General features: G+C 37.9%; 1 protein-coding gene across 4 annotated transcripts in view; it reads left to right on the top strand.

Moving 5' to 3' along the window:
* Positions 1–2,040: 2,040 nt before the first annotated feature.
* Positions 2,041–15,696, top strand: part of POLQ (DNA polymerase theta) — a 110,159-nt gene continuing 96,503 nt past the window's right edge. For 3 of the 4 annotated variants that reach the window (XM_070466029.1, XM_020894164.2, XM_020894166.2), the window contains exons 1-5: positions 2,055–2,324; positions 2,795–2,974; positions 5,136–5,266; positions 6,734–6,890; positions 8,308–8,416. In XM_070466029.1, coding sequence (XP_070322130.1) covers positions 2,144–2,324; positions 2,795–2,974; positions 5,136–5,266; positions 6,734–6,890; positions 8,308–8,416 — 758 coding nt within the window. In that variant the 5' untranslated portion in view covers positions 2,055–2,143. Of the gene's footprint in view, positions 2,325–2,794; positions 2,975–5,135; positions 5,267–6,733; positions 6,891–8,307; positions 8,417–15,696 lie in introns of all 4 variants that reach the window. The other variant, XM_020894162.2, reaches the window with a different exon arrangement.

Here is a 15,696-nt window from a genome sequence, read left to right as displayed (position 1 = left end):
TCCAGGGGATCTTCCTGACCCAGGGATCAAACCTGGGTCTCCCACACTGCAGGCAGATGCTTTACCTTCTGAGCCACCAGGGAAGCCCCATCTTCATCATATAGAGGAGGAAAAGGAAGCTCAAGGAGTTAAGCAAGGATCACACAGCTACTAAGTTTTCAAACACAGACTGACTGACTTCAGAGTTACACTCTGCACCCCTATGCTACACTGCATCTCAGAAAGATCTTCCATGACTACATCTAAATTCAGTTCAGTTCAGTCGCTCAGTTCTGTCCAACTTTTTGTGACCCCATGGACTGCAGTACACCAGGCTTCCCTGTCCATCACCAACTCCCGGAGCTTATTCAAACTCATGTCCATCAAGTCGGTGATGCCATCCAACCATCTCATCCTCTGTTGTCCCCTTCTCCTCCCACTTTCAATCTTTCACAGCAGAATTACATCTAAATTAGGATCCTTTTTATTTGATAGTACTCTTTTTTTTCCTCCTGAGTGTTAGTACAATTTAAAGTTATCAATTAATTTTTCAATTAGTTTTTTTTATCCCAATTATTTTTATTAGTTGGAGGCTAATTACTTTACAATATTGTAGTGGTTTTTGCCATACATTGACATGAATCAGCCATGGATTTACATGTGTTCCCTATCCTGAACCCCCCTCACACCTCCCTCCCCATCCCATCCCTCTGGGTCATCCCAGTGCACCAGCCCTGAGCACTTGTCTCATGCATCCAACCTGGACTGGCGATCTATTAGTTTAATATCTGTCTCCTTTAGTCTCTTTCTCTTTGAGAGCAGGAACCATTTATTGCCATTTCCCTGTATATACCCAGTGCCTAGCACAGTAGACTCAATAGTAGATGCTCAATAACTAGTTGAGTAAATGAATGAAAGCATAAAAGGTAACTAAGAAAAATGTTTCCTTCATGGAGTAATGACTCCATCGTGTGGAATTTTAGAATATTGTCTAAAAAAATTTTTTTTAACAAGATAGGTTTCATAGAACTGATTCTCCTATTTCCCAGGCTTGTATTAGAGGCTTTGCTGTTGTTTAACTGGTCCTTTTGGGATTTTTAGAGCTATAGGAAAGCATCGTCTCTTCAGGGCAGGCCTAACTAGATTTGCTTGGTGAAACGAATTGTGCAATTAGGTGAATAGCAGGTATCAGCTTAAGTCCAGAACTCACTTGATTCTACTTTACCAAAAGGTAAAGCATCGATCCACTAATAAGCTCTTGGTTCCGAATGATCACTCTGGCACATCCAGAGCCCCTTCCATGCAGCGTTCTACTATCTAAGAAGCCTACCCGTGGCAGTACCGAACTCGCCATCATATATTCCTTACAGTGTATAATGACTAAAGTAGAAATTGTGTACAGAAATAGCCTCTGCCCTACAATCATACACCAGGAGAGAGTAAATTGCACTCCATTCTAAATCCTAAAATTTACTGGTATAATGTTTTGCACATATTGTTGTTCAGTGGCCAAATCGTGTCCCACTCCTTGCCACCCCATGAACTACAGCATGCCAGGCTTCCCTGTCCTTCACTATCCCCTGGAGTTTGCTCAAATTAGTCGATGATGCCATCTAATCATCTCATCTTTTGTTGACTCCTTATCCTGCATCAGGGTGTTTTCCAATGAGTCAGCCCTTCGCACATACAACCTGTAATAATTATTTTTAAAATACCAATATGTTAAATAGAACTACGTCTCTAATCTACCTATTATGGGCAGTTCATTTTATGAAGTTAGCGTAACCTTGCTATTTAAACTAGAAATGGACAAAAAGAAAAGTAAAAATTTTAAGCCAGTATGATTATAGTTGGAGATTATATATACTGAGCCTGTTTTTTTCCCGGTTTAATCTAGGTCCAACTCTGTTTCTATTACACGAACCATTAACAAGAGAGACGCAGGAGGTCTAAACCTAGCGAGAGCCGCTCCTTCCCCAAGAGTTTATGGTCTTCGGGTTACTCTCGCCACTGGAAACTCTATGGTCCCGGGGCGGGCTGGGAGGCGTGCGTTTTAAAAACGTGGCGGGAAGATGGCGGCCGCATTTGTCGCCAGGGTCAGTTTTTCCCGAGCGGGAGGACGCTGGGACTCTGCGTTTCCCTGAATGGTGGAGACGATTTCGCGATGAATATAACGCGCTGGAGTGGGAAACAGCGACGTTCAGCATCAGGCTTAGACTCCTCTTCGGGAAGCGGCGTTGACGGCAGTGACAGCCCCTTGCTCCTTTCCGGGCCGGTGCTGAGTCCACCTCCGGGCCTGGGACGCTGCTTGAAGGACCGCGGGCGCCGGCCGGCCGGAGCTACAGGTACTCCCAGACACTCCGTGGGCAGCTCAGCCGGGCTGCTAGTCGCGAGGTGTCCTTTCGGCGCGGAGCTCGCTCGTTTGCAGGGCCCGCTCGGCTCCCACTCCCTTTCTCAGTTTGTGACCCTGGCCCTGAGCGGCATGTCACTTTCTGTTGACTAGAAGAGCTGTTAGTCCGTGTTCAGAGACCTGGTATTAGTCTTCAAGCGGTTTCTGGGTTTTTATTCTTTCGACATGTATTTAGAGAAACAACTAGTTGGCCAAATCTCATCACCTGTAAGGGATTCACGCCTAATAGTGCCCCTACTCCTTACAGATACTTACATTGGATGTGTTTTATGGCAGGCTATATATAACACATAAGGAATTCCAAAACTCAGTGGAAGGCTAATTACTGAAGTCTTGCGTTAAAACTAACTACGTCCTTCCCCCCTTTTTTTCTTTTTGTTTGTTTTTTGTTGTTTTCCGCAAAAGGGGAATGCAAGCAGACGTTACCTGATGATCAAATAGACAAGCTGCTGTTGGCAAATTGGGGACTTCCTACAGCGGTTCTGGAGAAATATCACAGTTTTGGTGTAAAAAAGATGTTTGAATGGCAGGCAGAGTGCCTTTTGCTTGGACAAGTCCTGGAAGGAAAGAATTTAGTGTATTCAGGTATTCAAGTTTGTGCAAATTAATTTCTGTACCATTTTTAAGACATTATGAATGTAAAGAATGCTCTACTGAGGTAAGGCAGATGAAATTTATAAGTAGAGAAAGTCTTAAAATACATGAGAAGCAGAGTTTCATCATATACATACCTAAGTTATGAAAATCCCATTATATGGTGGGGTGGGGAAAGGCAAAACCCCTGCAGTTTAAAGAGAGTTATCTGCTTGCCTTTCCTCTCAACAAACATTCATCCCAGTGTGAGCATGCAGTTTGAGATGTAAGTGTGTTCTTCCCACAGTTGATCTCAGTTGCCTTTCAGTGTGTGAACATTTTATGATACATATCTGTTTATAAGTTGACCTGCTCATACTGGAGTATATACATAAAACCCTATGTAATAATATACTTTATGAAAGGTTATGTGGGCTTTCAAGAGTAATTTTGACTTATAAAACTTTTAACCATCTGTCTTTAGAATAGTGACTTTAGAATCTAATCACTTGGTAAGATGTACTTGGTTTGTATCAGTTTTCTCTGAAGTTGTGAGTTGTCCAGGTTTTTCATTATGGCTGCCAAAAATAGCTAGGAAATTTACTATCAATAGATATAAATTCTCAATGGATATGATGAGTTTGAATAAACTCCAGGAAATAGTGAAGGACAGGGAAGCCTGGTGTGTTGCAGTTCATGAGATCCCGAAAAGTGTGACACGACTTGGTGACTGAACAAGATACAAGTTCAGGCTGTTTACTGGCTGTGTAACCTTGCAGATTACTTGAGAGAGAGGAGGAGGAGAAAGAGAGGGAGTGAGAGTGCATAGAAAAGCATGAGTGCCTGGTTGTGGACTTAGAAAATTTTTTGGCACATAGGAAGTACTCGTAACTGCTGGTGGCAGTTAGTGATAGTTGTAGAATGCCCTGACAATTTCAATTGCTTAAATACTTGGGTGTCATTCATAACTCTGGTCACCAACTAGCATAAATTTATCACCAGGTCCAGTGTCTATTACCTAAAATATCTTGATTCTGACCAATACTGTTTGTTCTTGGGTGCATTACCTAGTTTACTATAACCTTCTAGATTATGCAATATCTTTGTAACTAGTTAATCTTTTCTTTCTGCTCTTCCTTTGCTTCTGCAGCCAAAGTGAGCTCTGTAAAGTACAATTATGAATTTGTCACTCCTTTTCACGTTCACCTAACTCACTAATCACTCTCCATTGCTTTCAGGATAAATTTCTTATGTGGTAGGATTATAAAACTTTTTTCTTGTGGCACTTTCATGTCTCTTTTGGTCTCCTACTTGTGGCAACCTACTCCAGTATTCTTGCCTGGGAAATCCCATGGACACAGGAGCCTGGCAGGGCTCCAGTCCATGGGGTCACAAGAGTCAGACACGTCTGACTGACTAAACCTACCTACCTACTTGTACTTTTTGTTTCAGACATTCAACTACCATTTTCTGAATATACCTGACTTTCCTTTAGACCTTTACACATGCTGTTTTTTCTGCTTGAGATTTCTTTCTTTTTCCCTTTTTTGCTCCTTTGAAGTTCTGTTTCCTTTCCATAAATCCTTATAGTTCTTCTCCTTCAACATCTATCATAGCTTCTATCACAATATATTTAAAGTGTTTATTTCTTCACAGCAGGGTTTTTAACTATTCAGTACTTAAAGGAAAGGATCTTTAGGTATAAGCTAGGTACTCAGTAATATTCATCATTTATTGCTAACATAAAGATTTCTTTGTCTCTATTTTCACTGGGATAGTATTTAGAAAGCTGGTTTAAAGTTAGGCATTTCAGAGTTATAAAGGTTTCAAATGATAGGTGGTGATGATTTAGTTGCTAAAGTTGTGTTCTACTCTTGCGACCCCATGGACTCATCCTCCAGTCTCCTCTCTCCATGGGATTTCCCAGGTAAAATACTGGAGTGGGTTGCCATTCCCTCCTCCAGGGGATCTTCCCAACCCAGGGATCAAATCCACATCTGCATTGGCAGGCAGGTCCTTTACCACTGAGCCACCAGGGAAGCCCTAATGATAGTTTGTTGTTGTTGTCCAGTTAACCTTGGGCTGTTTAGTCACTGGGTATGATTTAAAGCATTTATTAATGCACTGTATCAAATATTACTTATTTTTGTGATGATCTTGTGGAATCTTTTAGCTCCTACAAGTGCTGGGAAGACTCTGGTTGCTGAGCTACTTATTTTGAAACGGGTATTGGAAATGCGGAAGAAAGCTCTTTTTATTCTGCCCTTTGTCTCTGTGGCTAAAGAGAAGAAATACTATCTCCAGGTAATTTTTATTTTATTTTTTTTATGAAGTTTGAAATTGTGAAAGGCCTATTATTGGCAGCTTTGGCTTTATTCATTTGAAATAGAATTATAAAAGCAATTGGAAAATAAAATTTCTTTTATTACATCTCAATCCATGGGGTTACAGGAGAGTGGTACATGACTTAGCAACTCAACACCACCAATGTAGCTGTAAAAGTTGACCATTTATGAGAGGAAACTTTAAAATTACTGCATAAAAGAGAAAGGACAGTTCAACCAAGAGTAATTGGTGAAAACTATATGAAAACTTACAAATGTTCCTTAGAAAATAGAGTGCTTTAATTAGCATATAAATGTGCAGATTAAGAATCAACATCTTAAGTGAAGAGTAGGACTAAGCTGAAGCATGAAAAGGAAGTATGTTTGAGGAAGCATATCCCTACCTAATTGGGAACATTTGGGAACATTAGAGGATGAAGAACAACATCCACTGATGCGTATGTGCAGCTCCAGTTGTGTGTTCTGTTCTGCTATTCTGCAAAAATGAATAGTAGCAGTATACATTTGTGTGATACATGGTCTTTAAGGCATTTTACAAGTATAATACTTAATTAAATAGAATAAAGTTTATGCAGTGAAAAAATGTGCTTTTGGAATGGCAAGATTATTGTACTGGTAATCCAAAAAATCTGAGTTCTAGTCCCAGTTTTGCCACTAACTGTGTCTTCAGGCCAGACACGTTGTAATCTGCTGGATTCAATTTTTCATTGGTAAAATGAAACTATGGGTTAACTCAGTAAATACTCAGAAACATTTTACTGAATGACTAGCTCTAAAATTCAATGGTTCTGTAAATTTTTTTAACGTTATTTCAGAGACCAAATAGCCAACAAAGCTGGTTCTACATGGTAACATCTTTTCAACTTAGACCAAAGTAGGAAAATGATGTAAGGATCCTTTTTATTGAGAAGTTATGTTAGTTAAAAGTTAAACTAAAACAAAACAAAACAAAAAAACCACCCACTGCATTTGAGTTTTGAAATCCTTTCTTTTGTTATATAAAAAAAATAGTTTTTAGAGAGATAATGAAAATATTTTCCTCATGAAGTATACATTTGTTTCTGAACATATTATTACATTAGTGTTAAAGAACTAGTTTCTGGCTTGTTGATTAGATAAAAAATGTTAGTGCTTAAGGTAATTTTTGTTTTTTCTGTAAGGCTCTTTCTTCTATAAGGAGCTCATAGAACTCATTAAGTATGCCATTTTATTCAACTCTGCTTTAATAGAAAATCTCTCCTGAGTTTTGTCAATTCTAAATCTTATTTTTAGTGTTTGATTCTAAAAAGAACCAATGTGCCTTGACCAGGAATAAGCAACAGTTGTCTGATAAATGTCTTTTGGTATTTATGTCTATGCCTGGGGAAAGAACCAATTCAATATCCATAAATTTTCAACTCTTATTTTTCCGTTTTACTCAAATCAGAGTCTATTTCAGGAAGTAGGAATAAAAGTAGATGGTTATATGGGCAGTACCTCTCCAACAAGGCATTTCTCTTCTTTGGATATTGCTGTCTGCACAATTGAGAGAGCCAATGGTCTGATCAATCGCCTCATAGAAGAAAATAAGATGGATCTTTTAGGTAAGTAAATAAGGAAATAAGTGTATACTTTCTCTAATTTTGATAGAATGGAGTGGAGCTATAATGATATCTGTATATTTTATGTTTTATTCTAATGTATGTCATCTTCTGGAGGTAAGAAGTGGCATCTATAATGTCAGGAACTCTGTTAAAAATTTTAAGTTTTGCATCCTGCTGATGTTACTCTACTTACTTGTATTTTTGCACTTTACAAAACATAAAGATTATCTTTGAGTCCTCAAGACATTTCTCATTGCTTCTTTCCTGATAAAGTTTACCAGGAATAGAAGGGAATAATCTTCTATCTCTGCAATTAGTGTATATGTATTCATTATCATATTCTGGTACTAGGATATCTAGATCAGATATCCTAGACCCAGAGACTACCATTTAGCAGGCTAGGGAGCTATAGAAATTAGCACTGTATTTGAGCTTGGGACTGTTCTGTCTTAATCCTTTTTTTTTTTTTTAAACCACTTGGGAAAGTTCATCATGTAGAGGTAGCAATAGGAAGAGAATGGTTTTAACAGCAGTGGAAACTGCAAGAATATCAGTTATTCATGTTATCTTGGTGAACTTAAATGGTAAAATTAGGGTAGGATAGAGGTGGGGAGTGAAATAAAAAACTAATTAGACATGGGCTTTGCTCTATCAGGCTTAGAGAGAGGAATCACATTCATCAGTTTGTATCAGAATTGTCAGATTGTGTTTTATCAGGTTAAGTGTTATATCCAGTACACTTAGCACAGTGCCTGGCACACTAGATAGAATAAATATTTTTTGGATGAATGAATGAATTCTGAAATAACTTATCATACAATATGATTTTGAAATAGCTTACTGATGAGGAAGAAGAACATCATGTATCATTAGGAAATAGTCTGAAAGATCTGTATTTTCGTAGGGGTATTTGGGCTGGATCAGAGGACACCAGTGCACATGTAAATTAAAATGTTTAACTAAATGAGGCATTGGTTGATAACTAGATTTTTGGTAATTCTTGAGCATTATTCTGAGTACATAGATTAGTTTCTCCAAGTAGAGGAGAAGAGAATTATTATGTTTTATAGTAGGGTGAGTCACTAGTCTACCATATCAAACAAAAACACCCCCTTAAAATCATATATTGCTTCTTGATCTGATTCTGTTTTCCTGTGCACTTGCTAACATCAGCATGGTTGCCCTGGTTGTTTTCCCCGTAGAAAAGTCAATCCACTGAACAATTTTCAAGGATGTCTTTGATTTTCTTTGTACATGTATTTTACAGGGTTGCCAGCTAACAAGCATCTGAAATTTGTATTACCTACAATGTACTGTAATAACAATTATTTATAGTACAAGATTATGATACTCAGTCCTTCAAAATTCTTAGAATTGTGAGATTCTATAAAACCTAGTATCTGGAAAATCTCTTTAGGAATGGTGGTTGTGGATGAATTACATATGCTGGGAGACTCTCACCGAGGGTATCTGCTGGAGCTTTTGCTGACCAAGATTTGCTATATTACTCAGAAATCAGCATCTTGGTAAGTATCTGAAATAGTTAAGTTCTTGAGATTCCAAACAATGTTGAGGAAGTGCAAAAGTGTTTAATAAATAGTTGTTAAATACATTAAAGGAGGGTAATACTTATTTAGAACAAACTCATGTACAGCAGTTTATTTTTTTTCCAAAAGAAGTACTTAAGTCTAGGAGTGATTTTAGATTATTTTGGTAGAATAATTTGAATATTTTCTAGAATGAAAACATTCTTTAATTTTTGCTCACCACATTTATGATAGAATTTTAAAAATCCAGCTTTTGTATTTGTTAACTATATACACACGTAAGTAGTCAATGCTAATTACAAAAAATAGCATTTCTTTGTCCCCTGCTTTCCAAAGGTAACTATTTTCAAGTCTTACAGCTTTTTAAAAATTTGACTTACAGTGATATCTCTAAATACAGTTACTTAAGTTTTTAGTTTTATACATTATATATTGACTTTATTATGGAAAATAAAGATCTAGCTCTTTTTTATATTCTTTACTCACTCTACCCAATTTCTTCCTCTACCCTCCTTAGTGTTTCTTTATCCTCTGATTATATTCCATTCTCCAGATATGTTTATGTCCTAATTTTGCTTAATTCAGTACTCAGTGTTACCCTATTATGATGTATAAGGGCCATTATCAATGAGCCATGTGGTATAATTATTTTTACTTTCTAAGTAACTTTTTGTTTTCTCTGAAATTAATAAATGTCTTTTCTTTGATGGCTTGATTTTCTATGAACTTATCACTGATTTATCTCCAGCTTCTTCCCACTTCTTTAAATTTCCATCCAGTATGTTTCAACACATTTGCTGTTCTGCCAAATTCATTTTCTTGAAGTTTCTCCTCAAGTCTCCTGGGTTATTCCAACTTAGTCTATCTATGCTGGCAACTGTTATCTTAAAATCTCTTTTTATTAGTATCATTCATTCCCATTGCTGTGTGCTTGCATCAGAGCCCCCTTTTTTGTGATCACATGTATTTCTCTTGATTTACTTTCCAGTTTCAGTGGGGATATCTTCCAGGAAGTTCTACTTTATTTAAGCATATAGGCTATAATGGGTATAAATTTTTCAAAAATTAGCATCTCTGAAAATGCCTTACAATTATTTCATAGATTTTCCAGGTACAAAAGTCAAGAAAATCTAAATCTAAATACTATTCTAATGCTAACAAAATCTAAATACTTTTAGAGTTTTTAAGATAGTACTTTATTTTTCCCATTACTACTGAGAAATCCAGTACCATGCTTATCCTTCATTCTTTATATAAATTTTAAAAATTTTTTCTGAGAGGTTTTAAGACTTCCTTTTCTTCCTGAGTATTGTGAACTATCACTGATGTATCTTTGTGTTGGGTTTGTTTTGTGACATTGGGCCGGATACTCAGTAGATGCTTTTAATCTAGGAGCTTTTGTCTTTCAGTTTGTGAGACTTTAACACGTCTTGTACAGTATGTGGGAAAACATACAGATTATCATCTATATCCCAAATTAGTAGTGATATAGAAGATATGACTAATAACAATTAGCAAATTTGACCTAATGGATATGTGTAGAATAATTACCAAAGATAAGCAGGATATATATTCTTTTTAGTTACATGTGAAACATTTATTAAAAAAATCTGTATGCTGAAATAAAATATCTTAAAGGATTGAAGTTATTTAAAATATAATCTATGACAGCAGTCCGATTAAGCCAGAAATAAGTATAAGAAAAACATAACTAAAAGATGCCCACATGTCTAGACATTAGTAGATATATTTTGACCCATTTTGGAATGAAAAAAATAATCACAAAAGAAACAGGAAAGTAGTTTGGAATTGAAGTATAATAAAAATATCTCCTAATAAAACATGTGAAATGCAGCTAGAATTGTTTTTAAAGGGAAATTGATAGCATACAGTGTGTATATGATTAAAGAAGAGAGACTGGAAAATTAATGACTTATCTATCTCTAAAACTTAAAAAAAGAATAGTAAAATAATGTCACAGAGAGTGGAAGGAAAGGAATAATAAAGACCAGAGCAAAAATGAATGAAAGAGGAAAGTCATCCTGAACATTAAAAAAACTCTGCAAGTCAATGAGAAAAAGTATAATCTAATATATCAATGGGTAAGGAACTTGAACAGACATTTTTAAGAGGGTATCCAAATGGTTTCTGAACATGAAATGGTGCTTAATTTCATTAGTAATCAAAGAAATGTAAATTACCTCCTCAAAGAGAGATTACCACACATTGTCCAGAATGTCCAACATACTGACAGTGCTAAGTGGTAACAATGCTAAGTGGAAAAGTAAGGAAGTTCTAGCGATAGCAGTCAGACAAAAAGAAATAAAAGGAATCCAAATTGGAAAGGATGAAGTAAAACTGCTGCTGTTTGCCTATGACGTGATACTATAAGCAGAAAATCCTAAAGTGATACTATAAGCAGAAAATCCTAAAGATACCTCCAAAAAGCTACTAGAACTCATCCATGGATTATATAAAATTGCAGGATATAAAAGTAATGTACAAAACTGGAGCCCATTATACAGAGTGAAGTAAGCCAGAAAGATAAAGAACATTACAGCATACTAACACATATATATGGAATTTAGAAAGATGGTAATGATAACCCTATATGCAAAACAGAAAGACACAGATGTACAGAACAGACTTTTGGTCTCTGTGGGAGAAGGCGAGGGTGGGATATTTCAAAAGAACAGCATGTATATTATCTATAGTGAAACAGATCACCAGCCCAGGTGGGATGCATGAGACAAGTGCTCGGGCCTGGTGCACTGGGAAGACCCAGAGGAATCGGGTGGAGAGGGAGGTGGGAGGGGGGATCGGGACGGGGAATACATGTAACTCCATGGCTGATTCATGTCAATGTATGACAAAACCCACTGAAATGTTGTGAAGTGGTTAGCCTCCAACTAATGAAAATAAATGAAAAAAAAAAATCATAAAAAAAAAGGGAATGAGAAAAAAAAAGTAATGTACAGAAGTCTGTTACATTTCTGTACACTAACAGTGAATTATCAGGGAAATTTAAAAAACAACCCCATTTATAATTACATCAAAAAGAATAAAATCCTAGGAATAAGTCTAAGGAGGTAGAAGGCCAATACAATCCTTATCAATTACCAATGGCATTTTTTGCATACATAGAACAAAAAGTCTTAAAATTTCGTGGAACCACAAAAGACCCCAAATAGCCAAACCAATGTTGAGAAGGGAAAATGGAGCTGGAGGACTCAGGCTCCCTGACTTTGTACTGTACTATAATGCTTTAGTAATGAAGACAGTATGGTACTGGCACAAAGACAAACCTGTAGATCAGTGGAGCAGTATAGAAAACCCAGAAATAAACCCATATACCTGTGTGTGGTCAATTATTCTATGTCAAAGGTGGGGAGACTGAACAATGGAGAGAAGACAGTTTAATTGGTTCTGGGAAGACTGAACAGCTGCATGTAAAATGATGAAATGAGAGCATTCTCTAATATCATATATACAAATAAACTCACAATGGATTAAAGACCTAAATGTAAGACTAGATACTATAAAACTTGTAGAGGAAAACATAGGCAGAACACTCTTTGACATAAAATGCAGCAAGATCTTTTTTTCACCCACCTCCTAGAATAATGAAAAAACAAAAATAAGCAAGTGGGACCTAATTAAACTCAAAAGCTTTGAACAGCAAAGAAAACCATAGACAAAATGAAAACTCACAGAATGGAAGAAAATATTTTGAGAACAAATTGACTGACATGGGTTTAATCTCCAAAATAGATAGCTATGCAGCTCAATATCATAAAAACAACAACCCACTCAAAAAATGAGCAAAAGATCTAAATAGACATTTCTACAAAGATCAGTGGAACAGATTAGAAAGCCTAGAACTGAGCCCTTGCTGTTTTGTTTTGTGTTTTTAGTTATCAGTTTTAATTTATTCATTGATTTATTTTTGTTCTGGGTCTTTGTTGTGGCATATGGGCTGTTTGTTGCTGCATGTAGACTTCTCATTATGGTGGCTTCTCCTATTGCAGAGCATGGGCTCTACAGCATGGGCAATGAGCTCATATTTATATGGGAAATTAACCTATGACATAGGCAAGAATATACAATGGAGAAAAGACAGCCTTTTCAGTAAATGGTGTTGGTAAAACTGGACTACTCTCACACCATGCACAAAAATAAATTTAAAATAGATTAAAGACTTAAGACCTGAAACTGTAAAACTTCCAGAAGAGAACATAGGCAGCATGCTCTTTGTGTCCGTGAATGTCCAGAAGTCTCTGGCGGAGGCGTGGGTTGGTGGTGGCCAGCTGCAGGATTGGGGCACTGAGTGTAACAGTGCCTGCATGGGACCTTTTGAAGGAGGTCTCCATCATCTTCATTACCTACACCATAGTTTGTCCTCAGTTCAAATAATAGAGAGGGAACAAAGCCCTGCCCTCCAACAGAAAATTGGATTAAAGATTTACTGAGCATGGCCCCACCTATCAGAACAAGACCCAGTTTACCCCTCAGTCAGTCTCTCCCATCTGGAAGCTTCCATAAGCCTCTTATCCTTCTCCATCAGAGGGCAGACAAACTGAAAACCACAATCACAGAAAACTAACCAATCTGATCACATGGACCACACACAGCCTTGTCTAACTCAATGAAACTGTGAGCCATGCCATGTATGGCCACCCAAGACGGACGGGTCATGGTGGAGAGTTCTGACAAAATCTGGTCCACTGGAGAAAGGAATGGCAGACCACTTCAGTATTCTTGCCTTGAGAACCACATGAACAGTATGAAAAGGCAAAAAGATAGGACATTGGAAGATGAACTCCCCAGGTCAGTAGGTGCCCAATATGCTACTGGAGATTAGTGGGGAACGTGCTGCAATTCATGGGGTCGCAAAGAGTCGGACACAGCTGAGTGACTGAACTGAACTGAACTGAACTTCAGAAAGAATGAAGAGATAGAGTCAAAGCAAAAACAACACCCAGTTGTGGATGTGACTGGGATGGAAGTAAGGTCTGATGCTATAAAGAGCAATATTGCATACTAACCTGGAAAGTTAGGTCCATGAATCAAGGCAAATTGGAAGTGGCCAAACAGGAGATGGTGAGAGTGAAAGTCGACATTTTAGGAATCAGCGAACTAAAATGGACTGGAATGGGTGAATTTAACTCAGGTGACCATTATATGTACTAGTATGGACTGCAAGGAGATCAGTCTTGGGTGTTCATTGGAAGGACTGATGCTGAAGCTGAAGCTCCAATACTTTGGGCACCTCATGCGAAGAGTTGACTCATTGGAAAAGACCCTGATGCTGGGAGTGATTGGGGGCAGGAGGAGAAGGGGACGACAGAGGATGAGATGGCTGGATGGCATTACCGATTCGATGGACATGGGTTTGAGTAAACTCTGAGAGTTGGTGATGGACAGGGAGGCCTGGCGTGCTGCGATTCATGGGGTCGCAAAGAGCCGGACACAACTGAGCGACTGAACTGAACTGATGGGCAAGAGTCCCTTAGAAGAAATGGAGTAGCCATCATAGTCAACAAGAGTCTGAAATGCAGTACTTGGATGCAGTCTCAAAAATGACAGAATGATCTCTTCATTTCGAAGGGAAACCATTCAGTATCATAGTAATACAAGTCTATGCCCCGACCAATAATGCTGAAGAAGCTGAAGTTGAACGGTTCTATGAAGACCTACAAGACCTTCTAGAACTAACACCCACAAGAGATGTCCTTTTCATTATAGGGGATGGAATGCAAAAGTACGAAGTCAAGAAATACCCAGAGTAATGGGCAAATTTGGCCTTGGAGTACAGAATGAAGCAGGTCAAAGGCTAACAGAGTTTGGCCAAGAGAACTCACTGGTCATAGCAAACACCTTCTTCCAACAACACAAGACAAGACTACACATGGACATCACCAGATGGTCAATACCAAAATCAGACTGATTATATTCTTTGCAGCCAAAGATGGAGAAGCTCTATACAGTCAGCAAAACAAGACCGGGAGCTGACTGTGGCTCAGAACATGAACTCCTTATTGCCAAAGACTTAAATTGAAGAAAGTAGGGAAAACCACTAGACCATTCAGGTGTGACCTAAATCAAATCACTTAACGAATATACAGTGGAAATGACAAATAGGTTCAAGGGATTATATCTGATAGAGTGCCTGAAGAACTACGGATGAAGGTTCGTGACATTGTACAGGAGGCAGTAATCAGGACCATCCCCAAGAAAAGAAATGCAAAAACACAAAATGGTTGTCTGAGGAGGCCTTACAGACAGCTACGAAAAGAAGAGAAGTGAAAGGCAAAGGAGAAAAGGAAAGATATGCCCATTTGAATGCAGAGTTCCAAAGAATAGCAAGGAGAGATGAGAAAGCTTTCCTTAGTGATCAATGCAAAGAAATAGAGGAAAACAATAGAATGGGAAAGACGAGATCTCTTCAAGAAAGTTAGAGATACCAAGGGAACTTTTCATGCAAAGATGGACACAATGAAGGACAGAAATGGTGTGGACCTAACAGAAGCAGAAGATATTAAGAAGAGGTGACAAGAATACACAGAAGAACAAAAAAGATCTTCATGACTCAGATAATCACGATGGTGTGATCACTCACCTAGAGCCAGGCAACCTGGAATGCAAAGTCAAGTGGGCCTTAGGAAGCATCATTACAAACAAAGCTAGTGGAGGTTAAGGAATTTCAGTAGAGCTATTTCAAATCCTAAAAGATGATGTGAAAGTGCTGCACTTAAACATGCCAGCAAGTTTGGAAAACTCAGCAGTGGCCACAGGACTGGAAAAGGTCAGTTTTCATTCCAATCTGAAAGAAAGGCAATGCCAAAGAATGCTCAAACTACTGCACAATTGCAATCATCTCACACACTATCAAATTAATTGTCAAAATTCTCCAAGCCAGGCTTCAACAGTATGTGAACTGTGAACTTCCAGATGTTCAAGCTGGATTTAGAAAAGGCAGAGAAACCAGAGATAAAACTGCCAACATCTGTTGGATCATTGGAAAAGCAAGAGAGCTCCAGAAAAATATCTGCTTTATATGCCAAAGCCTTTGATTGTGTGGATCACCACACACTGTGTAAAGTTCTTAAAGAGGTGGGAATACCAGACCACCTGACCTGCCTCCTGAGATATCTGTATGCAGGTCAAGAAGCAACAGTTAGAACTGGACATGGAACAACAGACTGGATCCAAATTGGGAAAGGAGTACATCAAGGCTGTATATTGTCACCCTGCTTATT

This window comes from Odocoileus virginianus, chromosome 4 (assembly GCF_023699985.2).
Source record: "Odocoileus virginianus isolate 20LAN1187 ecotype Illinois chromosome 4, Ovbor_1.2, whole genome shotgun sequence".
NCBI lineage: Eukaryota > Metazoa > Chordata > Mammalia > Artiodactyla > Cervidae > Odocoileus > Odocoileus virginianus.
The sequence above is the reverse complement of the archived record's forward strand: the minus strand, read 5'-3'. Positions and strand labels throughout refer to the sequence as shown.